Genomic DNA, 25,124 nt, shown 5'->3' with positions numbered 1-25,124 from the left:
AGGTCCTACCTAAGAGCATCCCCAACCACTTTCCTCTAGACCCCCATAGCCGAAAGTGGTGGCTGGTGGCCAGCAAGGTGGCTGGTAAACCATGCCATATTTCTCTTTGCAAGATTTTGCAAAATTATACTTTGACCCCAGTCTCTTTCCATTTTGCACTTTGGTCTTTTCCTTAAAGCCCTGAGCTTCCCAATAGTGCCATTACGACCCATAAGCTCTAAACCTTTCATTTTATCCCCGAAGTTTTAGGAATAAAGTCCTTTCGACCTTTCTCGGGCAAAATTAAAAAAATTATACTTAGGTCCAAATGTATATTTTCATCGTAAACCCTTTTATTTCCTCTCGAAACCACTTAAGAGTTATTCCTTATGCAAAATCTGAACCTCCTCGAGGTTCCATTAATTTCCTGAAAGTCTCCTACAATAATTTGGTTTTTCAACCCAAATAATAATTATACTGAAAACTATCTCTGATTCAATTTCTTTCGATGCCATAAATCTTGCCTCAAAATACTCGTTAACACCATTTCGTTTTCCTTAAACATCTCAGCTCCAGGGCACGCCCTACAGTTGATTCGATCATTCACAACGGTAAGAAATTATCCTATAACCCCAATTTATCTATAAATTTCATTTTTGTTCTAAGATAAATTACCATTGAGTCTTTAGAAATTCTCAAGTATTATAATATGAGCTTGCAAGAGGGTTGGGAACTTGTATAAAAGAAATAAAGGAGTAAGAACTTACATAAACAAGAACAAGATGATGAAACTTGCCTTAGATATTTCCTTTGAGTCTCACTAAGTGTCTGATTTCGCCGATATCACAATTCAGAGCTCTTCTAGCAACATTAAGCATAATTGATATAAGAATTAATACAAAATAGGTATTAGATTGCTATTTCCAATCTATCTACAAATTTTAATCACTTACTTTTATTCCTTCTTGTCTTTCCCAATTGCCTCAGTATGATTTCATAGCTTAATCTAATAAGACTTAGGGGTATATATAGGGAAGAAAAAATGGCACGGTGGCATTTGAAGACATGGCAATAGCTGGTGGTGGCAAGTGGCAACGGCTAATGCAGCAAGGGCCACACAGGCCCTACGTGGTGCAGCAAGGCTGCGCGGCCCCAAAATGACGTCGTTTTAGGCATCATTCCCAACTAAAAAAAATGTCATTTTTCTTCTTACTCGTCTACTCCAACTCAAACCCAAGACCTTTTGCATGATCTTCCTATGCGCGTGCCATGTCACCTACAAGTCTTCTCAATTAATAATACGCACATTTTATTTTTAAGATGATATAGCCACCAACTTTTAGAAATTTCATTTAAATCCCAAAAATTTCACAAACTACGAGTTACACCCTTTTTCATAAATATAATAAATTTTAATTTTTTTGTCTTAAAATTCCTTAAACCCACTAATCCTTAAATAATTGCCTGAATTACATAAATTTTTTATTATTATAAATTCTTTTCTTTTTACGTATTCTCTTCTTAAAATTTTTGAAACGTTAGATTCCCGAGGAATGTTATTTCAGCTGAGGAAATTAATTAAGTTAATCTAACGATATCAAGTGTGGCACAGTGCGAGGCACGTATTCGAAACGATTTGAGGGTTTCCATGGTGGGTCACACCTTTGGAGGATGAACGGGTACGATTTAGACCTCTGGCCCTCTTTGTCTTGGGATGACATGGCAATATAAGTCAGCCTATATGGGCCCCCCTAAGATTCACCATCATTCTCATTTCACTATGTGCAAAATATATAAATACCCTATTACCATTTACATATGAACAATAAAATTTGTCACTTTTTTTTCAATAAAATTTACGTTTCTTTTCTCCATTCCATCTTTACTCAACAATCTTTTGGTTTTATTAAACAATATGTCTTGAGTGTTTAATTTTTCAAGTTTTGAACCCAGAAAACTAGGTCAAATGGCATTTCTATTTTTTATGTTTTAGAAGAAAACGAAAATTGAACACAAAAGGTAAAAATTAAAATAAACCAAACAAAAACTGGAGCATAAATTCAGAAAATGGAAGCAATATTCAAGGCAGGCACATGTAGCAAACATTTTCAAGAAAGTGAACTAAGAAATTGCTTGCAAATCTATGGTAGTTCAAATTTTCTTTTCCCCATTCATTATAACCCGTCCTTATTTACAACAAGAACCATCAAGTTTATACAGATAGGGGAGCTTTCCTGGCTGTAGGTGCCACCTACTAATGGAAAAGTAAGATCATACAACAAAATTAACAAGCCTTGTGAAAGCCCAAAATGACTCTTCCAGAAATATCTTTCTTTCTATCTCTCTAATAATGAACCCCCAAAAAACAAAAAAATCAATCACTCCGATCATCTATTGCAGTAAAGGTCATAGTTGGGATCGATGAAGTTCCAAATAAAGAGGTAGAAATCTCAAAGTTGTCAGAGCTAGATGCACAAGTGTCTGTGGTTGCATTGGGCCTGATTTTGGGAGCGTTGTTGACTTTGAGGTCCATGAAATCAGAGATTAGAGCGGGCTTTGTAATCTCAATTTTGTTTATGTCAGACTCGCCGGTTAACATCTTGACCACGTTAGACATGGAAGGTCGTAGCTTGGGTGAGTCTTGCGTGCAGAGAAGACCGATCTTTAAGAACCTGCAAGCTTCTTCAGCATCAAAATCACCATTTAGTGATGCATCTACCAGCCCCAAGAGCTCCACTTTCTCATAAAGTACCCATGTCTGCAACACAAAAATTCTAGTCATCGACTTTGTGTAGAAGCTAATTAATATAAACGATTTTCCATGATAGTGCAACATGGAATTCAGCAGGAATGACAATTAAAATACACGATTAGCAGTTTCCTATTAAAAAAAAAAAAAAGAGGAAAAAGGATGAAAAGCAGGAGTTTTGGCCATTCCTAGATATGGAATCATTCTACGGTTACTACAAACCAAATCAATGACATCTGAAAGGAAAATATCATATGCTGAATTAGCAATCTGAATGCCTGTAAGCTGAGGGAGCAATTGATATCAGTTTGGAAAGGGGTTTTTTAACCATTTTGTTGCAAGTGAAACCATTCTGCTAGGCATGTGTTTGTATTTTCTGAACTTTTTGCCCAAAATGGATGCTCCAACCAGATTATTTTTCTTTGCTAATACTTTTCATGTGCATGCTTCACACAGAGTGCAGAATTAATGTTGAAGTCAGGTTTTTCTAGATACTCCCAAGTTAGATTAGAATATTTGTAATGATATTTGGCTGTGGAGGGTTAGTAAAAAGGAATGGATGTCCTTGTTTTATGGAAAGTTTTTTGTAAGGGCTGCTAAAGGGAAAGTTGTAATAGGTATGGCCCCTCCTTAAATCATGGGATTATGTCTTTTGTGTATATATATCAGCAAGTATCAATGAGGCATTATCAAGTTCTGAAAAACAGAAAAGTGTGCTCCTTCCTTTCTATGCTATAATTCTAACAATTAAAAGCCAGGTTTCCTAAAACAATACTTCACTAATTCCGGCAGTGAAGACGACTATTGTCTCACTAAAATCCTTTATTTCTTTCCATAAACATGATTCATAATATTATTCCATTGAATGCGTTAGAGCAAAAGAAAATGGTTCCATGCCAACTATGTTCAAATAAATTTCAGCAATAACCTGTTTTTGATAATGATGAGAACCCTGGTCATAGAGAAGACAACTATAGCCTTTTACCACCAGGCCAACCCCTAAGGGGGTTGAAAGTAATAACCACGTTGCTTAATTTACATAATATGTGCTAAGGAACACTGACACAAACCACACAAAACATGAAACAACATGGCAATTTTCTCATAATTAGCAAAGGACTTGACATGAACACATTAATACATAAATATGAAAGTACAATAATTCCTTATGTTGTCATAATCAATAAATTTGCATAATTAAAATAGTAAATGAATATCTTTCACATTCTAAATGCTAAAAGCATGTAAACAAGAAGTCCTAATATCTATTCTGGAAATATTTGTATAATGTATCCAATTCACTTCAATGAAGTATATTCCTGTCCTAGTTATGAACATGTCCAATTGTTTGTGATAAATATTACGATTTTTTTATATGGTCATATGGGAATCGCAGAGGTGTCTAATGAGTGTTGATGTCTAACAGAATAAATCACCTTCTTAGAGATGCCATTACTTGTTATAGTACATGTCTTAGTTTTTCCAATTTTGGCATGCATTGTACCTGAACAGAAATTAATGTACACTATCATGGTTTCTCATAAAGTTTGAAGGTCACTAGATGAGGCATGGTCTAGACCAAGAAAAAAATATAAAGAAAAAAGTAAGCATTTTCACTAAAACATGATAAACAGAGGAAAACTCATCATAGCTTATTATTTACCTACACATTTCGAAGTGGTTGTCCTCATTTACAACTTGTTTTGCCCATTACTTACGAATTTTTTCAAGTTCACAACCAAGGAAAATGGATAACATCACTGACATTCAACACTTCATGCAAAAGGATTTAATAAGCTTGAGGAAGCTATTAAAAATTCATACTCTTTCAAGAAGATATTGTTCTCCAATAGGCAATCGTGTATTTGTGTTGCATCTCCCACTAACTATTTCCACAAGAAGAACACCAAAACTGTATACGTCTGCTTTGCGCGTCAACTGTCCTCCTATTGCATATTCTGGTGCCAAATAACCTCTGAACCAACAAAGTGAATAAAATTTAATATGATAGAAGAACTAGAAAGAAGAATATAAATAGCAATTAAATCTAAATCCCACAAAGATTTCTGTAAAAAAGATCCTTGGTTTTCTCATGTTTAGCATGACAAAAGAGCTTCTCTGGTCATGTTATCAATGGTCTGTCAAAGCAACAAGTGGTTAGAATTGTTGGAGTAGCAGCTTACCATCAAATTAAAAAGTAAGTCTTCCAGTAAAATGGTTCAAAAAGTTGCTTCTGCAGACATAATATACCACACTTCATGTAAAATCAAGCCAAGAGTGTTTGTTTGTGACTACTAAATAAAGATTATTTGTTCTGATATCAGTATTAAGTTCAATAAGAAAGTCAAAGGCTATAGAAATAAGTGGACTTGTAACTCTTAAATTGAGTATTAAAGTTCAAGGGCGGTTCTAGTCTTTCTTTGGCTAGGGCAGATGTCTAGTCTTTTGGCCCTTAGATTATGGATGAGTACCTGTTGACCTATGAATTTAAGTGGCTTCTTTTTTCTTGAGGAGCACTAAGAGTCGAGTGCATAGTTATAGCCCCTTATGCAGCTTACATGGAAGCGAGGGGAAAGAGAGGTTTTAAGGAATGATGCTACAAGTTCATTGTATCACCCAAAAAAAAAAAAAAAGAGTGAAGGATAAGATAGACCAGAAATATTTCACTATAGCCTAGCTGCATCAAACAAAGATCCTATGTTCATTTCCTTGTTTGCTAGAACAATGGAATCACTGTTAAAATATATATATATGAAGAACTAAAGATGCCATATAATTCTTCGGAAGTGATAGAAACATGGTAAAATTGACAGTACTCCATGATGATACCAGTTACAAACAAAAGAGAAGGTACCATTCCGTGAACAGATTCCATCAATAATCTCATTCATCAATGCCAATACAAGATTAGAATCAATAGAAATATCTGCAATCTTTTTACCCTTCTAGACCAATAAACACAATACTTTTTCCCAAGGAATAAAAAAGAAACAGCACTTTAGTCATTTATGAAAGGTCAAAAGTAGGCTGATATTTTTTCATTATTTCTGGCATAATATGCAGGAGTGGGCACTGGTTCACGCCGCACTGCAATCCATGTCAGTAAGTCACTACCCCCCCCCCCCCCCCCCCCTCTCTCTCTCTCTCTCTCTCTTAATACAGCACATTTACTTAAGAATATAAGCAAGAACATTTCTTGCAATTAGATGGATGGCTAAAAAGAGGATGTATTCAGATAGTTAGGACTTACATTGTTCCTGCCACACGTGTACTGACATGAGTCATATTGTCCGGAATAAGTTTCGCAAGGCCAAAATCTGAAATTTTGGGAGTCAAGTCTTTGTCAAGGAGAATATTGCTAGCTTTGATATCTCGATGAATAATATGTGGTCGCACATCCCCATGAAGATAGGCAAGCCCTCGTGCGACTCCAATGCAAATTCTAGTTCGTATTTTCCAATTAAACTGGATATTACAACGATGTCCACCTGAAAGCCAGAGAGTTAAGTTTTAGAGTCTGTAGTTTATACTGATAAAGTCACAAGAATACATATCAGAGTCATTGGATGAGAGTGATGTTAATGCTTTGAAGAAAGTTTGAAATGAAAAGCCCGAATTGGGTTCTGTGTCCATCTTACGAAGTAAGAATGAGTCCAAAAATAAGGAAGGAGTCTTTAAACTGCAAGCAATGCCATAGCTATAAAGTACCAACTCCATAATACAATCACTACTCCACGGCACCAAGAACATCACTTTTAGAAGTATTCAAGACATAAACTTCCAAACCAATCATAAGATAATGGAATTACCAAGTAGTGTCTGCGCAAGGCTGTTATTCTCAAGGTAGTTGTAGACCAGAATTCTGTGATCCCCTTCTGCGCAACATCCATAGAGCTTGACTAAGTTTTCATGCTCAATATCTGAAATCACTTTAATTTCTGTCAAGAACTCCCGTAATCCTTGTCTTGATTCAGCTGAAAGAACCTTTATAGCAGCAATCTTTCCATTTTTAAGCCTTCCCTGACAATCAGCAAAAATTTTTAATGGGAAACAAGGTTTAGTCTACAGAACAAAGATCATATATAAGCATTCTATTACATGATTTCGGAAGCATTTAACAGAAGACACTTTTCAATTACCTTATAGACAGAACCAAAACCACCCTCACCAATTTTATGGATCATGCTAAAATCACTCGTAGCAATTTGTAGCTCTTTATATGTGTAGAGATTAACATTAGGGACTCCTGAAAGCTCTGCTCATAATACAATATCAGGACCTTTCAGATTAGAATAGGAATATGACGAAAGTAGATATTGTCTTGATAGATTTTATAGACACATACATTAGAAAAATTGAGAATTCCTATATGTGATCAGTTAAAATATTTCAACTTTATATGTTTCTTCTGTAACAGCCAAGAGTTTACCTTCATCAAATTCAGTAGACTGTTTAGTTGATGAACCGGCCCTCCTACCGAATAAAAATGAGAAACAAGTCATTACGGTGTGATAGACCAAATGACCAGCCTTTACAATAGCACTTTCTGACTAATGCTTCAGATAGGAACCAAAATTAAACCTGCCAAACTGGAGCATAGACAGACTTACGTTATCCCATATACAAAAGTATACATAGAAGGTTAAGTGCTGCAGATTATCTCAAGAGTTTACATATATATAATCTTTATCAATAAAAAGAAAAAGAAAAAAGAAAACTTAAGAATTCAGGTAGGGGCCTTTCTGTAATTTTAGTCAATATTTTTGCAATTTTTGTCAAATTTTTGGATTTTTTTTTTTGTTAAGTAAGAAAATTTTTGGAGTTAATCCATGAATTAGCATTGATCTACCTAATGCAAAAGTTAACTATGAGGTGCTGAAAATTATCATTGGACTGCTATCTTTAACAAATCTCAGCCTAACTATAGCTTTGCGCTCTTAATTCATATGATTAGCATTTGCCCAACATTAAAGTCTGACTTTCCTATTATAACTAAAAAGAACCAAAAGTTTGGCTCTTAGAATTTTAGTAATACCAGGAATTTTGAATTCTCTCAAGTACATGTGCTTTGAAGGTAGCGCCAGCAACTTGAAGCTGAAACTTCATTACAAAGGCATCATCACCGGGATAAGAAAATATAAGTGAAATAAGATCGTTGTTAAGATTCCTGGGCATGGAAATTGTATTACAATATTGCATTGTTTTTCTAGACAACTGTTAGCTTTGTGACATTAATGAAGGATGATTTTGATTCTTAAGTTAATTATTTATGAATTTAAGAAAGGGGAGGTGATTTTGGTGAAGACTTCTTATTTTACTCTTGATGATAACAAAAATTGATCAACGAAATTCCCAAAGAGATAGATTTTCCTGAAACAACAGTCCAAGAAAAACCCCAGTTTTTGCGAAATATCCTCTCTCCGAAGCTAAACGAACAAAATTCACCGTAGCGCCGCCGAAAGTTATGTAAACGGCTAAGCAAATGCATAAAAGATTCGTGCAATGCTTAAAAGTTTGAAACTCTAAAGAAGTAAAGCAACAAATTAAGCACTAAAAACAAAAAGAGCTTGGTCACAGTCGATTCAACAACATCCATTCCGTACCGAAAGAAGACGAGAAATCTAAATCAGGCGAAATTCACAGAATCAAAAGAAAAATCCATGAGTTAAGGAAGTACCTGAGAAATCCAGAGAAACAGCAAGACGATCTCGTTGGAGAAGTCAAGAAGAGAATCAATCAGCGGGATGAAGGCGAGAGAGGACGAGTCGTAGTACGGAGAAGACGAGAGGATGGATCCGATAATATGAAGAAGGGGAGTCGCGTAAATGGTAGTTCGCGCTGGCGTCGCGACTCGGTCAGCTCCGGTACAACGTGGAAACAGTCGACAGCTGAAACGCCATGTTTGGGCTCTCTCGTCTTCCAGACGATCTCCTTTCACACTTATTTGTCCAAATTTCGCGTTCACAAACAATGTCTTAAACTTACTTTCATGGAAATGTCAATCCACTTAAAGTTCACAATCTATGATAATAATATATATTAGACTTGAATCCCCCCAACCTATTAATTGGTGACGTGAGTAAGCTATCGGTATCACTTAGGAAAAAAATATATATATAAGGTATTTATTTTATCTAAAAATAAGAATATTTTGAGCCTCAAAATATAATATAAAATAAATTTTATCTAAAAATAAGGTGATTTATTTTTTTTTATCCTGTGTGTTTAGAGGCACATGATGGAAAAATCTTTTTAAAATTAAGCGGCATTTTAAAAAAAGCTATATCAAGTTATTGGACAGGACTCCTTCTTTTCTTGCAACCAAACAAAGTCTTCTTTAAAATATTTAAATCTATTTTCATGCATGCGTCTATAATCTGCGTATATTCACAACATTAGAGTCTGGATTTCGGCCGTGACTCACCTATCTGACCCATTCAGTCTGGGGTATGGCAGCCTGAAAATTCTCAAGTGACTGAGATGTTACGGACCAAAGGTTGTACAATTGAGAACTCTTCGTACTTTCTACATTAAATAATACAAACATAACCCTAAAAATAAAATCATATTTCATTAAACATTACTTTTCTAGAACTTTTGATTGTAAAACAACAACATAGCAGTATAGAGAATAACCTTCTAATACTACTTGAAATGGTAATGTCAAATGAAATGATCAGTTCGTCCAATTGATATAATTTGTTGGTAACATGGATCGTATTAGCAGGAAAAATACTGATTGATAAACGTAAAAAAATAGCACATATATTGTGAAATAATTCATTAATAATACTGAGTCTTTTTTAAATAATTGTGTTTTTAAGCACAATAATTTTTTTTTATCTTTTTTTCTTTGAAAAAAGACGTTCGGTAAGTGTAATTTTGTCTTTAAAGAATAATTGTTTCCTTAAAAAAAATAAGTTCAAGCTAGAGACTCCTTACTTATTTATCAAAAAAAAATTAATACGATCCATAATCATAAATTCTATTTACTTTATAACAATTTCTCTTTTCATAATTATGTTATTGTTATGTCTAATGATAAGTCCAAGCATAAAGAAAGAAGCTCACATCAAACCTAGGCAAAAGACTTGGGCGAGAGACCATATACCTAGTTGAGTAAGTAAGAGGAGTTAGTTGAGTATTGAGAAACTAGAGTGAGTGACTATCGAGAGACTAACTCAGGTTGTTAGAGTAACTCATAGAGGATAGTCGATTAACCAAGTGAGTGACAGAATAGCTAAAATCAATTGACCTCATCGAGTGACCCTCAAACTAAGTTACACTAATTCAATTGATTGAGACAAAAATCAAGTGTTCTTATCTAGGAGTCTCTATCGATGCTTCCGAGAGATTCTACTTGAAATTTATAAGTCACTCAACAATTGCTATTCGAAAGACTATTTTTAGTCATTTATTTCAATATCATTACCTATAAATATCCATTGAAGATTGCGAGTCTCTTTCGACCTATTAGTCTCCTTTCTTGTAAATAAAAGACTCATCTTTTACTAAATGTGTATTTACTATTTTGCTCAAAATATAAATTTATTTACTATACTTTGAGTACAAGACTGACTTAAGTCTTGGAAAGTGTGCAGCTGAGACTCACCCACGCCCCTAACTGGTTTATTTCTTGTAGGTCAATCGTAAGACTGACTTAATTTATTATTTTATCTTAGCAATAATAGTTACTTTTCATAATAATTATTTAATATATTAATATTTCTTATTAGTCATTTTATATATTTATACACACAAATAAAATATTAATCGAAAACTATTTTATCAACACCATATTCAATTACCAAGTCCTATTTATCAATATTATTTTTATAAAATAATAATAATACAATAAAACACAATGTGATACAACAATCACAACGCAATAATACTAAACATGTCATACATTAATAACATGTGGCCATAAACGTGGGAGTCCAGCCTTGCCTTGTCGCTACAGCTTACGAGGTCAAGGGGTCAAGCTCAAGGCAAAAGGGCCCTTCCAAACGCGGCTTCACATGTTAAGATTCTTAATATTTAAACAAATTTCAAAATTCAATTCAGAAAATAAGTAAATTACAATTGGGCCCATTTTTTAAATATTTTTTATTATCAAATCAAACTTCTAAGCGTTGACGTCAGCGTAAATACTAAAGAATCCAATTGATTTTAGCCCACTGGTCTACATATTAATATTTCGATTTAGGTGCACGTGTTAATGCATAAAGCATCTTTTATGGACGTTAAAAAGGTGCTTCTTTTTGGCCCTTTTTAAATCATTATTTGTTGGTTTAATGCAACTTTGAAGTCAAAACTAATTATTATAATTATAAGGTAACATAACTTTTTGGTTTCTCAACTTTAATTAATATAATTATAAGATAGCATTACTTTTTTTGTGTTTCTCAACGGCCACCAAACGCAAGGAAACGACCACCATGCCAAGTGGGCCAAAGTGTTCTAATGGCACGTTCAATTTTGGCGTGAATGTTAAATTAATTATTTTATTTTTTAAAAATTTGTTATTATTTTAATATAATAATTATTTTATAATGCGAGAAAAAATAATTTCAAAGAATGATTATGAGAGTTTCAAGTCTGGATGCCAGTGATTCTGAGAGTCCCCACTCTAAGCACAAGTGATCCTAAGACCGGACTTTAGTGTAGATGATCATGAAACCTATAGGTCTGTATGCAAATGATCAAGTGCCTTTGGGATGACCGAATGCCTGATGATCAGGTGCCTTGTTGATGATTGGATGCGTCCTTGATGGCCGAATGATTCCCTCCTAAACAGATGACCTGTTGAGATGAACAACCGATTGGGGGTGCGGGTGGATGTCCTTACACAAACTCTTTAATGCTTAAGTTAGTTATTGTTATGGGTATTTTTCGGACCACTTCTTATGGGTTGGATTCGACCCAGCAGTCTGGCTCAATCTCCTAAAGCCCAATAGCTAAAGGCTAAGGTCGTCAGAGCAAGGTCACACCTCGCTGAAGCTCGATGTAACACCCCGCCTTACATGGGCACGTCACTATAAGGAAATTTTTGGGGATCTTTTTTTTTTTTTTTAGACTATCACACGCGACGCCATGAGAACAATCTTCACATGCAGATAAAACACTCGTCACATACATTGGCCGACGCCCGCGGTGATTCCAAGAGCAATCTTCACATGCAGGTAAAAATCCTGAGAACCCCAGCCTTACTCGTTTAACTAACAAGATCAATAAACTTAAGATTAAACGAGATATGATATAACATAGCGGAATAAATACATCAAAATGTCATGGCTTACCACGAGTTTCGTACAAGGTGTATCCATACACAAAATATAAAATACAAACTATCAAATGATACAACGTTGTCATACAACTGTTTATACATATACCAAAATAAATACTAACACTCCCAAAATGGTACAACGATTATCCACTAAACACCACTGGCCCCACCGGCCAAGTCCTCGATCTCGCAGCTGTCCCTGGCTGGAATGTTGAATGTTCCAGGGGTATAACCCAGATTAGATGATAAAAATATCTAAGTGATGGCATGAAACAGTTTATACAATGCATGAACAACTTGCAACATGTCTAACTTGAGAAATCTCCCTGACATACTCAACCTCCCGTGGAAGATCCATTCCACACACCGTTGGGGTTAACCTTGCTGCGACATACTTAATCCCTCGGGTGCTCTACCGTGTCACCCGTTTACTAGGATTAACCTTGTCCCATTCTCAAGAAGACTCAATCCAGCCCCATACGGACCCAACAACGACACGAAAATCGACACCCCAATGATATGAAAATACACGCCATGCACCGACTTGTTTTAAAAGTAAAAATAGTTGATGCAATATATCACATGTTAAATATGCAAATGATGCCACAATGTACATAAGTGTAATGCCTATGTAAAACAACCCAGGTTCAGGAGGGTATAACCACTCACTAGAACCGGTCTGATCATGTGAATCCTAAGCTCGGAAGGGTAAAACCACTCACCGAAACTCATTACACACACTCCAAAGCACATTCAAGACAAGATAAAGCTAGAATCAAACCACTCACCTCAAATCGAAAAAGTTTGGATTTTGTCTCGAAAAATGTGTCACTCCTTGAAAATCATGCAATTCTTCTTTTCAATACACCAATCGTCTCTTATTCACCATTAGGATCTTAGAAATCAATATTTCTATTTTTTTCTCAATTTTCTCAATTTTTTTTTTCATTTTTAAACCTTTCCTACCTTCGAAAATTCATAAAAAATATCTAACATCAAGTTTCACAAAATATTTTTTTATGATAATTCCTAAAATAATTTTACCAAAATTCTAAAATTAAAATCAAGCAGAAATCATACCTCACGCGCCACCTAGAGGCTCGGTGAGTGAAGCCCACGCGCGGCCGCCTGGTCATCTTCTTCGACCTTCTTCTCCGACTCTGGTGAGCTCCGATGCTCTGAACAACTATGGGGCCTGAAAAGTCTTGTCGAGGCGACCTCAGTGGTGCCTTCAAACCTTGGAAAAAATGGCCGGAAAAGGCTTTAAAAGCCAGTTGCAGGCCGCGGTCCGGCCGAGCCCGATTTTCCGGCGAGTTTCGCAAAATCCCTCCAAACCTATACCAAACAACCCCAAATGCTCCAGAAACAATCCTCAACACCCAAGGAACAAAAGCCCCTTACCCCAGAAGCTCAATTCAGCCTAAAACGAGGGAAATTTCGATCGATTTGTGCTTCAAACCTCTCGGTCGAGAACCCTTTTTATACTCGATCTCGACCCAAATTTCCACCACCAATCAATTGCTCTTATCCCTTTAACCCTAGATCTAGCCTCCAAACCAATTAAACAACCCCAAATCACGACCTACAACCCTCGAAAGATTCGTCCAAATCAAAAATTTCTTCCACCATTAAAACCGGTCACGTCGCCGCCGTGCTTGGCCAATGGCCACCCCCTGAAGCTTCATCATCACCTGAAGACCGTTCTAGCACCTCTAGGTGAGCTTCCCAACGTCCAAAGGCGGCTGCCGATGGCCATGTGCCGTGGTCGCGTTCAAACCAAGGTATTTTGTAAATTTGCAGTTTTACCCCTATTAATTTTCTAATTGCATTTTCTCCCTACCCATGGCACCCCTAGACTTTTCGTTATTTCCTCGACTACCCTCAGGTTCTAAACTATTCATTTCCCTCAATATTTCCTAGAAAATTCATTGTTTCGACCTCCCTCGGGTAATTTATGAAATCTGCACTTTTGGCCGGATGCCCCTAATAACGCGTTTTCCTTCTCAAACCTTTGAACATCTCTTGATTTTGTCAAATATTACTTATTTGGACAGTTTTACCTTTATTGGCTTGCTTGACACAGTCCCTCATCCTTTGGTTGTATTTTGAATATTACACAAAAGCTTGAAACTTTAATAAATACCAATTTTGACCTCATAATTTCTAAAAATGCTTATAATATTGAACACTGGATATTACAGCCTCCCCCTCTAAAAAGAAATTTCGTCCTCGAAATTACTAACTTATAACACTAAATAAATGAGGATAAGAAATTTTTATCTCTTCTTCGCGTTCCCACGTAGCTTCTTCCTCGTCATGATTGCTCCACAATACCTTTACCAATGGGATAACCTTATTTCTTAAGACTTGGTCTTTTTGATCTAAGATTTGCACTGGCTCTTCAGGGTATGTTAGATCGTTTCGTATCTCGACAGTCTCATTTTAAAGTACTTGAGTAGGATCCGGCTTATGTTTCCATAGTTGAGACACGTGAAATACATTATGGATATTTGATAATGCCACAGGTAAAGCTATTCTGTAAGCCACTAACCCAATTTTCTCCAAAATTTCATAGGGTCCTATATATCTTGGGCTTAATTTCCCTTTCCTTTTTCCTCGAATCACTGATTTGAATGAAGAGACCTTCAAATATACCTTGTCACCGATCAAAAATTCCAACTTTCCCCTTCGTTGATCAGCGTACGATTTCTGATGACTTTGACTTGTCCTCATTTTCTCCTGAATTTTCTTGATCTTCTCAGTAGTTGTTTGAACAATCTCGGGTCCAATTAATCCTACTTCTCCAGTCTCTACCCAGCAGAGTGGTGTTTTGCATTTTCACCCGTACAATGCCTCGTAAGGGGCCATTCCAATGCTACTGTGGTACCCATTGTTGTAGATGAATTCCACCAGAGGTAGATGTTTCTCCCAGCTTCCTGAGAAATCCAAGATGCATGTCCTCTGTAATACTCGAGAACTTTGGGTTATATAAGAAATAATATTTTATTAGAAAAATTGAATTTTTAGGAAAATAGGTATCAGAATAGCCCAAGAAATTAACCAAATCGACTGCCGGGAGTACCCTGGAGTCGAGATGCCTAAAGAAAATGATATGGCAGTGTCGAGTAATTTGAGATATGATTTATGGCATCGAAAGAACGATTTTTTGGAATCTTCTGAGAAGGAATGAAAGTTTTTATGACTTGAGGGATGTATTGGCAATATTAGAAAGTTCATGGGCTTTGTAAAAATGGGCTAAGGCATAAGAGACAAAATTAGGTGGGCACAAGTGCAATTTCTCAAACTTGTGGAGGGAGCATGGCTGACATGGCCGAGAGACCAATTCTGGTCGCCGACAGCGCCTACCGACAGGTGGGAATGGATCCAAATGGGTCGAGGATGCCTTTGGGTCAGGTTTGGCTCGACAATCGGGCATGTGGTGGTCGGATTTGGAAGATTTTCAACCAAGTTTTCGGTCGAATTTTGGAAGCTCTAAAAGGTTGTTTTGTGGTCAGATTTTGGCGAGATTAGGTCAATCCAGGGGTGGTAGAAGTCTCAGAGGGGTCGCTTGTGCAAGCCTTGAGCGTTTGGAAGCTCGAGAAGGCTTATAAATAGAGATGGCCGAGAAGAGGAAGAAAATTAATTTTGTAAATCGGTGAGTTTGTGAATGAATTGAGAGCAGCGGATAAGGGGATTTTGTTGCCCATGTCTTAAGCTTAATTTATGTGCAATTTGAACCATTTTGGTTGAGAGTTGAGGGAGATCCGAAGCTTCGTCGGAAAAATGAGCTTCGCCGGAAAATAACTTGGAGCAGTTTGAAAATAGCTCGTTTTGTGGGATTTTTTAGTACTATCTTGCAGGTGGCCGATCGAGGCTCCGACAAAGGGGAATCCGAGGAGGGTAGTCGGGTAAGCGTGGGGAGCAAGGTTGGGCCGTCGGCGTGCATCGAGGTGGCTGGAAAATCAAGAAATCCGACCGTGTTTGGTCGGCAATGGTGCGGCCTGTAATCGGCCATTTGAGGTCGATTGTCGCTGGTTTTGGTCATCCAAGGGATGTGTGAGGCTTTTAAGGCCTTGGGTCGAGCAGCCATGGGCGTTTCGAAGCTCAATTTGGGCTATAAATAGTTGGGCTTGGCTGAAGGTTCAAAAGAGAAATCGGGAGAAATTACTCGTATTTTGGTTAAAATCGAGCATCACTGATAAGGGGCTATTGTTCCCCATGTCTAGAGGGTGAGTTCTAGAAAGTTTGAGCGATTTTCGTCAAGAAATGAGGGAGATTCGAAGGTTGATCAGAAAATCGGGCATGGCCAGAATCTGGGCTTAACCAGTCAAAAAATTGCTCCAATTAGCCCGTTTGAAGCTATAATCTTGTAGAGGTCGAAGAGAGGAAGGCATAGGTTCAAGCGGGGAGCAAATCGGAGGTCAGACGGAGGAGAAATCGTCGAAAAATAGTGGCTGGTTGCGGCCATCCGCGAAGAAGACGACCAGCGCATGTATTACACACGCTAGCAACAGGCCGAGAGTGGAGGTGCGTGAGCCAACTTCAAGCGGAGCGTGAGGGCTCGTCCAAGCTCCAAAAATTATGAAATAAATTTCTAAATTCCTTTAAAATCGAGATCTAGGTCCTGTAAAAAGGATTTGGATTTGGATTTGGAGTTCTCTAGGTCTCGATTCTAGCATCAAAGAGCCTCGTTTTGCATGAAAACGCACCATTCGAGTAAGTCCAATATTTTTATCTTGATGTTCATAGCTTATTATGATTTGTTGTGAAGAAATATTGGAGAAAATAGCTTTGGAGGGATTTATTTGGATTTTTAGAGGCAAAAATAAGAGAAAAATGGAGAAAATAAGGAAGTTATGAGATAAATCAGATTTATGATATTTAAATGTTGATTAGGGTGCCTTGAGGATTAAAGTGATGTGATTTGTGCAAATTTTGAGGTTGTTACAAAAAACGAGGTCGGGCACACAAATCGAGGTAGTGTGCACTTTTCGAGGTATCCTGATATTTCGTCAAAGGTGAGTTTTCCTACTTGCATAAAACTTGGTTTTGACTTGTGAGTTGTTCTACCCCAAAAATTGTATATTTCAAGTTGTTCTCATCTTAAAACTTGATTTGATCCATGCAAATGTTTTGCTACGTGTGAATGGTTTTTACCTGTCATGGTTATTTTCATATGGGTTTGTCCCGAAATGGTTTATGCATGTGCATTGAATTTTGTGATAAAATTATGTACATGAAATGTTGTTTCATATGATCGTTGGCGTGTTTTTGGGTTGGGATGTCAACTTATGAGGTAGCACTTGAAGTGGTAGCACTAGGGAAACGTGCCAAGGGAAAATACCCACTTGTGACGGGGGCAGAGAATGGACACCACCCTTGCGAGTCGACAAGTGGCGGGGCTGCGAGTGTACACCACCTCGGACCGACAAGAGGGGGCTGCGAGTGGACACCACCCCAGATGCCTTGCGCGGTTGTATTGTTTCCAAGGTAGACGTGGATAGTGTTGATCATCATTTGGCCAGGATTAAGGTTGACGTGTGCTCCGTAAAATTCTGAGTGGGAACGTAATGATGACGGGGTGGTTCCCGGGTTCATGCATTGACGTTGCTCTCTCTTAAGCTAGGACTGTGTTTTGCCAATGTGTCAATATGGTTGTGATGCCTTTAGAGAGATTGCATTTTCCCCAGTTAGGGTTAAGTGCTATGTGGAATTCTCTTGGGCTGGGTTTTGTCATGATATTATGTTGTTTCATATCTTGCATAAATTCATGAAAACGTTTCGAACTCTCACTTAGATGATTCATCATCTTATGTTGGACTTTTGTCCCTAGAATATTCTAATGGTCCAGGTGGTAGCAGCTGTTCTAAAGGGAAAGGAATTGCCGAGGAGTGACGGCAACTTGTAGGTGGATCATAGTATATATATTTCAGATTATATGTATTTCATTTTGATGATGTTAGACGATGATATAGTTTTGATGTTATGTATAAGATGGTTTCTATTATGTATCACATCAGGTTTCGATCTAGCTTCCGTATTTGTTTAATGATGATATTACCTGTCTTAGCTTTATATCTTTAAGTTTGATATGCTGAGAAGGTAATCGGAATTGTCGGGGAAAATTATGGATTTAAGTGTTATGTAATGGATGTGCATGTCTAGGAAAGTTTTGGCTAAGGAAAGACTTGGTACTTAAGTGTGTCTGTTTGTGACCCACCTCTCTTTCTTGGGAACTTACCTGGTGTACTATTCACGTACAGACGCAGTGTTTATGAAAAAAGTATATCCCCGAAATTCATGATGGTTTATTCTGCATTTATAATGCCCCTCGGTTGGAGCGAGGTGTTACACCCTCAACATGTCTTCGAGCGTCTGAATTGTTAGCTCGGACTGTCCATTGGTTTGAGGGTGATAAGCTGTGTTGAGCTTTAACTGTGTTCCCATACACTTGTGGAAACTTTCCCAAAATCTTGACGTAAATCGTGGGTCTCGATCTGACACTATGCTTGCAGGGATTCCGTGTAATCGTACAATTTCTCAATATATAGCTGAGCTAAAGCATGAGTCGATTTCCCTATCTTAATAGGCAAGAAATGTGCCAACTTGATCAATCGATCCACTATTACCCAAATAGCATCGTTTCCTTTGGGACTTCGAGGTAGATTAGTCACAAAGTCCATAGTGACGTGATCCCACTTCCACTCGGGAATATCCAGTGGTTGCAGCATTCCTCCCGGAAGCTAATGCTCAATTTTTATACGTTGACAGGTATTGCATTGTGCCATGTACCATGCCACATCTTTTTTCATTCCAGGCCACCAATAAATTTCTCTAAGGTCCTTGTACATTTTTGTGGATCCTAGATGTACAGTGTACTTAGCTCGATGAGCTTCCCTTAAGATGTTTTGCCTCAACTCTTGATCTTTTGGCACGTAAGTTCTTCCTTGAAATCGAAGTATACCATCATGATAACTGAATTTAGGTGCCTTAACTTGATCGTTCTTGTTTATCCATTGACTTCTTCTTGTGTCTATCTGAAGAGCTGACCTGATTTTATTCACCACATCAGGTTGGATTGTCAGATTTGCCAAATATCCCTTGATTGGCTTAGGTTTAACACTTACTGTCAGGTGGCTGAACTCCTCAATCATTTCCCACTCCTTAACCATCATGTTAGCCATTACTTCAGAGCTTCTTCTGCTAAGAGCGTCTGCTACTACGTTTGCCTTCCCTGGATGATAAGAAATGGTACAATCATAATCTTTCAAGTATTCCATCCATCTTTGTTGTCACATATTCAGCTCCATTTGAGAAAAAATGTACTTCAAACTCTTGTGGTCCGTAAAAATTTCAAACTGGGCTCCGTAAAGATAATGTCTCCACAACTTCAAAGCCTAAATTATGGCTGCTAACTCTAAATCGTGAGTCGGATAGTTCTGCTCATGCCTCTTCAATTGTCGAGATCCGTAAGTGATCACTTTCTCGTCTTCCATTAGAACACATCCCAACCCTATTCCCGAAGCATCGCTATACACCACATATTTTCCTGACTCTGTTGGCATTGCCAAAATCAGTGCCATAGTTAGTCGTGCCTTAAGTTCTTGAAAACTTTGCTCACACTTTTCATCCCATTCGAATGTGACTTCCTTTTGTATCAATCGGGTAAGTGGAGAGGATATCTTCGAGAATCCTTCTACAAACCTTTTGTAGTATTCGGCTAATCCAAGAAAACTTTGAATTTCCCCGACGTTCTTAGGTGCTTGCCACCTTTGAATCGCTTCTATTTTTGCTGGATCGACGGCTATTCCCTCTGCAGAAATTATGTGTCCAAGAAAAGCTACCTGAGTAAGCCAAAATTCACATTTTGAAAACTTGGCGTACAACTGGTGGTGCTTTAGGGTCTGCATAACTATCCTCAAATGTTCCTCGTGTTCTCTCTCACTGACAGAGTATATCAGAATATCATCTATGAATACTATTACGAACTTGTCCAAGAAGGGTCTAAAAGTTCAATTCATCAAGTCCATAAATCCAGCAGGTGCATTAGTTAATCCAAACGGCATCACTAAATACTCGTAGTGACCACACCGCGATCGGAAAGCAATCTTGGGTACGTCTTCCGGTTTGATCTTCATTTGATAGTATCCTGACCAAAGGTCTATCTTAGAAAATACCGTAGCTCCTTGGAGTTGATCAAACAATTCTTCAATCCTAGACAACGGGTACTTGTTCTTTATAGTTACCTTATTCAACTGTCGGTAGTCGGTACACATCCGCAAAGTACCATCTTTCTTCTTTATGAACAGAATCGGAGCTCCCTAAGGTGACACACTAGGTCTAACAAATCCTTTGTCGACCAAGCCCTGCAATTGCTCCCTTAATTCCCTCATCTCAGCTGGGGCCATCTTATACGGAGGTATGGATATAGGTTGCGTACCTGGTACAAGATTTATTGAGAATTCGATCTCTCTAGAGGGTGGTAATCCTAGTAAATCTTTAGGAAAGACCTCAGGGTACTCATTCACAACCCTTACTAATTCCAATTCAAGATTCTTCTTACTTAACTCAGGTTTGGCTGATTGCAATGCTTGCAAAGTTACGCCATGCTTTCTCTTATTTCTATTATTCTGACCTTGGAACGAAATCCATTCTCCATTAGCGTAAACTCGCGGTCTTGTTCTTGCAATCCACCTTAGCCTCATGTGTTGATAGGAAATCCATTCCTATAATTACATCGAAATCGTGAATATCTAACACGGCTAAGTTTATCTTGAAACTTTCCCCCCTTATATCCAGATTACAACCTTGGCATCCCAATGCTGTCTCTAGGGTTGAACCCATAGGCGTAGCTATTAACATTTGATAACCCAACTCCCTAGGTTCTAGCTTTAGACTTTCTACTGATGCATGCGAAACAAAGGAATGCGTAGCACCTGGATCTATTAAAGCATGAACTGGAATGTTTGAAAAGAACAGTGTACCTTCAATTACTATAGGATTGGCCTCAGCATCCTCACAAGTCAAATTGTACACTCGGCTAGGACGAACGTTCGATGCTCTTCCACTTGGTGGTTCCATCTTTTGTCTCTTTGGACACTCCTGTGAGATATGCCCCAATTGCCCGCAATTGTAGCACACCATTTTTTCCTGGTACTCGACTTGGGGCGTTCCTTTGATCTTCGGGCAGTTTCTTCCAATGTGGCCTTCTTCGCCGTAGGCATAGCATTTTACGATGCATTTTTTTCCAAAGTGTTTCTTCTTACACCGAGGGCACTTCCTGTCATCCTTAGATTGAGCAGTTACATTTCCCGACTTACTGCCCTTGCTCCCTTCTTCAATCTTGATTATTTTCACCCGTGTTAGGTTTCTCTCAATGGTTAGAGCTCGGTGTAACGCTTCCTTGTAAGTGTCAATGTCCCATCCGCTTAACACTTGTTGAAAGCTTACTTGTAATCCTGAAACAAACTTCTGTGCTTTCTGACTTTCGTCGGTTTTGTACATAGGCACGTACTTAACCAGCTGAGTGAATCTGTTGTCGTATTGATTCACAAACATCTCATCAGTCTGCTTGAGTCTCATAAACTCCCAGATTCTTTCTTCCTTCCATCTCTTGGGAAAATACTTTGCGTTAAACTCTTCCTTGAATCCCGCCCATGTATACACTGGAGCATCTTCATCTTCTTCCTCGCGTTCTTGTTGAGACCTTATCATCGAACGCTCGGTAGACTGCCACCACCGACCTGCTTCTTCTTCCAACGTATAGGTTGTGCACCTCACTTTCTCCTCTTCACTGCACTATAGGTGTTGAAGTAGTTTCTCTGTCTGCTCAAGCCAATACTCGACTGAGCTAGGATCATCACCAATCCTTCCTTTGAACACAAGGGGTCTCAAGTGTCGGTACCGCTCCAATGCTGTGGTCGTGTGCCGAGTAGGCTCCTCTCGACTCACGTATGTCAGCATGTTCTCTAAAAATTGCTCCATTCGCTCGAATCGGTCCTCACTGGAACTCGAGTCTCCGACATATCTTCTATTTCCTCCTGAGTGATTCCTGCAATCACCCTGATCTCTGGGATTATTTTCCTCTCTTCTCCCTAAAAGTAAAGCAAGATCGCTACGGGGCAAGCAGCGTAATTCAAAAATTTTGAACCTTACCCTGATCCCGGCGATTGGATCAACGTCGAAATCAAATCATTCACAAACAAATAAATAAATCTAACCTTTAGATTATCGAGTCGTTCGCGGATTCGAGCCGTCCAAGCGTCCGGCCTCTAACTCGTGATACGCGGCACGTGTCCGTTAGCAAGGAGAGCGGAATAGGAGTGCTAGCTCCTTCTCCTTTCCGCGGCTTGTATATGGACGGTAAAAGAACACCCACGTTTCAAATCGATGCCAAAAGAAATGGGAAAGAGTGAACGGCAATGCTTTTTTCAACTCTTGAAAAACGACACCAAAAATCACCTCTATAATGGGCAACCTATAAAAGGATATTTATAATGAAATATCCTAGGGTTTCTAAAACCCTAATGGATTGGGCTAGCCCATTAATTCTAATTTAATTAGAATCATAAGTGAGCTTATTCTAGTCCAACTAGAAATATAATTAAATGCCCAATCCTTTTATAGGTTAAATAAAATATTATGGCCCAAATCTAATTCAAGCCCAAATCTAATTTGGTCCAAATATAATATTTAATATTTGGCCCAAATCTAATTTAGTCCAAATATAATATTTATTTTAATATTTGGCCCAAATCCAATTTAGTCCAAATATAATATTTAATTTAATATTTGGCCCAAATCTAATTTAGTCCAAATATTAACTTAAGCCCAAAAATATTTTATTTCCTATTTGCCACTCCAACAAATAGAAAATCATTAAATTAGAAACTCCTTCCTAATTTAATCAAATGCCATTTTTAGGAAACTCTTTCCATTATGACGACTCCTCGTCATATCGACGTCATTACGTCTATTTGTTCTTTTCCGATGAGAACCTACGACGGCACAACTTCTTGCCGAAGTGTCCCACTTAACCATACGTCCACTCTCCTGGTTTAAGCCAGGGACCGTGCCTATTGCGTATGACTCATTAGGCTTCCGAATATGTTGGCAATATGTCGGTACGAACTCATAAGACAAGATTGGCCTCTAGTAAGGCGTCATGCCTACCCAATTATTCAGAAGGATTCATAATCCGCAAATAACCTTTCACAAGCATGGTTACCGTGTAATACGATCCTCTCGTCAATGCATCTTATGTGATCTCAAGTATAGCGATGTGTTGCTTGATAATGATCACATGAGTTTTCTTCGGTCTTTCGGATATCTTCACTTAATAGAAAGTGAATCAATAACTCCTTATTGATCTCTTTCACCATGGCCATGGATTTAAAGTGAATATCCACCGAAGGCGCCTTAGATACATCATCCTCTATCAAGGGATAGACGAGTCCCATCTTGGCTATGCACCCATCTCCATAAGCCTCATGATATACCCAACGATCGCCCACGTGCAGCCTTTGTCTAGGCCCATCGAAACGATGTCAAAGCATACCAGTCTTCTTATGAGATGACCGTGACAACCTCAGGTCCAAGGATTAGTTACACCCATCTCGTATGAGAATTTCATCAACATATAACCAAAATGGATTCTCATGGCGAGTCATGTCCAGTGACACGTTCTCCAACATTGGTCATCTATGTACTTGTCTAGGCATCCCCATGCCTATGGGTGTGAGACCCCCATTGCTATCACATAGCAAAAACATAGCACATACAAGTCTTACCGCAATTGTCAATGTCCATTCTTGACATTGCTACGACTTGGGACGTTTAATGATGTCTATAAACTGTGATGCATCATCTCACATCTTTATAGATTATTCACAGTATACATCATACGGACTTCTATCTAGTTTCATTCGGTTATTACAATAATAACAAGAAACTAATAGAATGACTTCTTGTGAATTTGAATAACTCTTTATTCAAATAATAACATGATTACAATTGTCAGTGTACAACATGCCCAATCTGATTGGGTCTAGAGCACCTACACTAACAATCTCCCACTTGCACTAGAGCCAATCACTCATGTATCTTATACCTGATGATCGAACATGACTTTCATGTTTCTCTTAGGACAGAGCTTTAGTCAAGAGATCTACGACGTTGTCATCCGTCGACACTTTCTCTATATATGTCACCACAGCTGATAATCTCCATTATCATATGGTGATATCGCAATACAAATTTGGTCCGTTGATGAGACCGTGGTTCCTTCGCTTACGTGATGGCTCCTTTGTTGTCCCAATAACTGTTATTGGATCAACAATGCTGGACACCACTTTAAGTTCATCAATGAACTTACGGATCCATACAACCTCCTTAGCTGTTTCGAAGGTTGTTATGTATTCGACTTCAGTTGTTGAATCTGCCACTATCTCTTGTTGGAACTATTCCAACTCATGGCCCAGCCATATAGGCAGAATATGAATTTCGACTGTATGTGATTTAAAATCATCATGGTCGAATTGGAAACTAGCATCCATGAACCCCTTCATGGTATGCTCTTATTCTCCATATGGCAAAAAACATCTCTTTAGCGCTTCATAAGTACTTAAGAATGTTTTTCACAGCAATCCAGTGTTTCTCACCTGGATCAGCTTGATATCTACTACATATGCTCAAAGTATATGCGATATCAGGCCTCGTACATAACATGACATACATGATCGAGCCAATAGCCAAGGCATATTGCGCTCGACTCATCCTATCTCTCTCATCTTGTGTTTTCAAACACATAGCCTTGGAGAGATGTATTCCATGTGACATGGGAAGACTTTTCCTCCTAGAATCTTCCATGCTAAACCTCTTTAGCACCTTGTCAATGTACGCGCTATGGGAGAGTGCTAGCAACCTCCTGAATCTATCTCTATAGATCCTTATTCTCAGAATATAGGCTGCTTCTCCCAAATTCTTCATGGAGAAAATATTTTGAAAGCCATATTTTAACTAATTGCATCATGGGAACACCATTCCCTATGAGCAATATATTGTCCACATATAGGATTGAAAGGACTACCACTCTCCCACTAACCTTCT

General features: G+C 38.1%; 2 protein-coding genes across 5 annotated transcripts; both read right to left on the bottom strand.

The window, feature by feature from the left end:
* Positions 1 to 2,126: 2,126 nt before the first annotated feature.
* LOC127792602 (cold-responsive protein kinase 1) lies at positions 2,127 to 8,716 on the bottom strand. 4 transcript variants are annotated; one of them, XM_052323164.1, is made up of 8 exons: positions 8,407 to 8,716; positions 7,764 to 7,851; positions 7,158 to 7,201; positions 6,868 to 6,983; positions 6,538 to 6,748; positions 5,979 to 6,216; positions 4,553 to 4,703; positions 2,127 to 2,737 (listed from the first exon to the last, which is right to left on the bottom strand). In XM_052323164.1, exons 2-8 carry the CDS (start codon positions 7,832 to 7,834, stop codon positions 2,354 to 2,356), a joined length of 1,215 nt encoding a protein of 404 aa, XP_052179124.1. In that variant the 5' UTR covers positions 7,835 to 7,851; positions 8,407 to 8,716; the 3' UTR covers positions 2,127 to 2,353. The 4 variants fall into 4 exon arrangements, with proteins under 4 accessions (XP_052179124.1, XP_052179125.1, XP_052179127.1 ...); XM_052323165.1 differs by lacking the exon at positions 7,764 to 7,851 and having other exon boundaries at positions 7,158 to 7,317; positions 8,406 to 8,714; XM_052323167.1 differs by lacking the exon at positions 7,764 to 7,851 and having other exon boundaries at positions 8,406 to 8,714.
* Positions 8,717 to 20,675: 11,959 nt separating this feature from the next.
* Positions 20,676 to 21,731, bottom strand: LOC127791564 (uncharacterized). Its single transcript, XM_052321545.1, has one exon. It carries the CDS (start codon positions 21,729 to 21,731, stop codon positions 20,676 to 20,678), a length of 1,056 nt encoding a protein of 351 aa, XP_052177505.1.
* Between the last annotated feature and the right edge of the window lie 3,393 nt (positions 21,732 to 25,124).

Source organism: Diospyros lotus, chromosome 15 (assembly GCF_014633365.1).
Source record: "Diospyros lotus cultivar Yz01 chromosome 15, ASM1463336v1, whole genome shotgun sequence".
In the NCBI taxonomy this organism is placed as follows: Eukaryota; Viridiplantae; Streptophyta; class Magnoliopsida; order Ericales; family Ebenaceae; genus Diospyros; species Diospyros lotus.
This window is presented reverse-complemented; position numbering and strand designations above follow the sequence as displayed.

Excerpts from the sequence above, each read along its gene's own strand:
- LOC127792602 (XM_052323164.1), bottom strand. The coding sequence starts at position 7,834 with ATGAAGTTTCAGCTTCAAGTTGCTGGCGCTACCTTCAAAGCACATGTA. Across the intron at positions 6,984-7,157 it reads GTCTACTGAATTTGATGAAG|AGCTTTCAGGAGTCCCTAAT; the intron begins GTAAACTCTTGG and ends TATTATGAGCAG. Across the intron at positions 6,749-6,867 it reads GTTTTGGTTCTGTCTATAAG|GGAAGGCTTAAAAATGGAAA; the intron begins GTAATTGAAAAG and ends GCTGATTGTCAG.
- LOC127791564 (XM_052321545.1), bottom strand. The coding sequence starts at position 21,731 with ATGATAAGGTCTCAACAAGAACGCGAGGAAGAAGATGAAGATGCTCCA.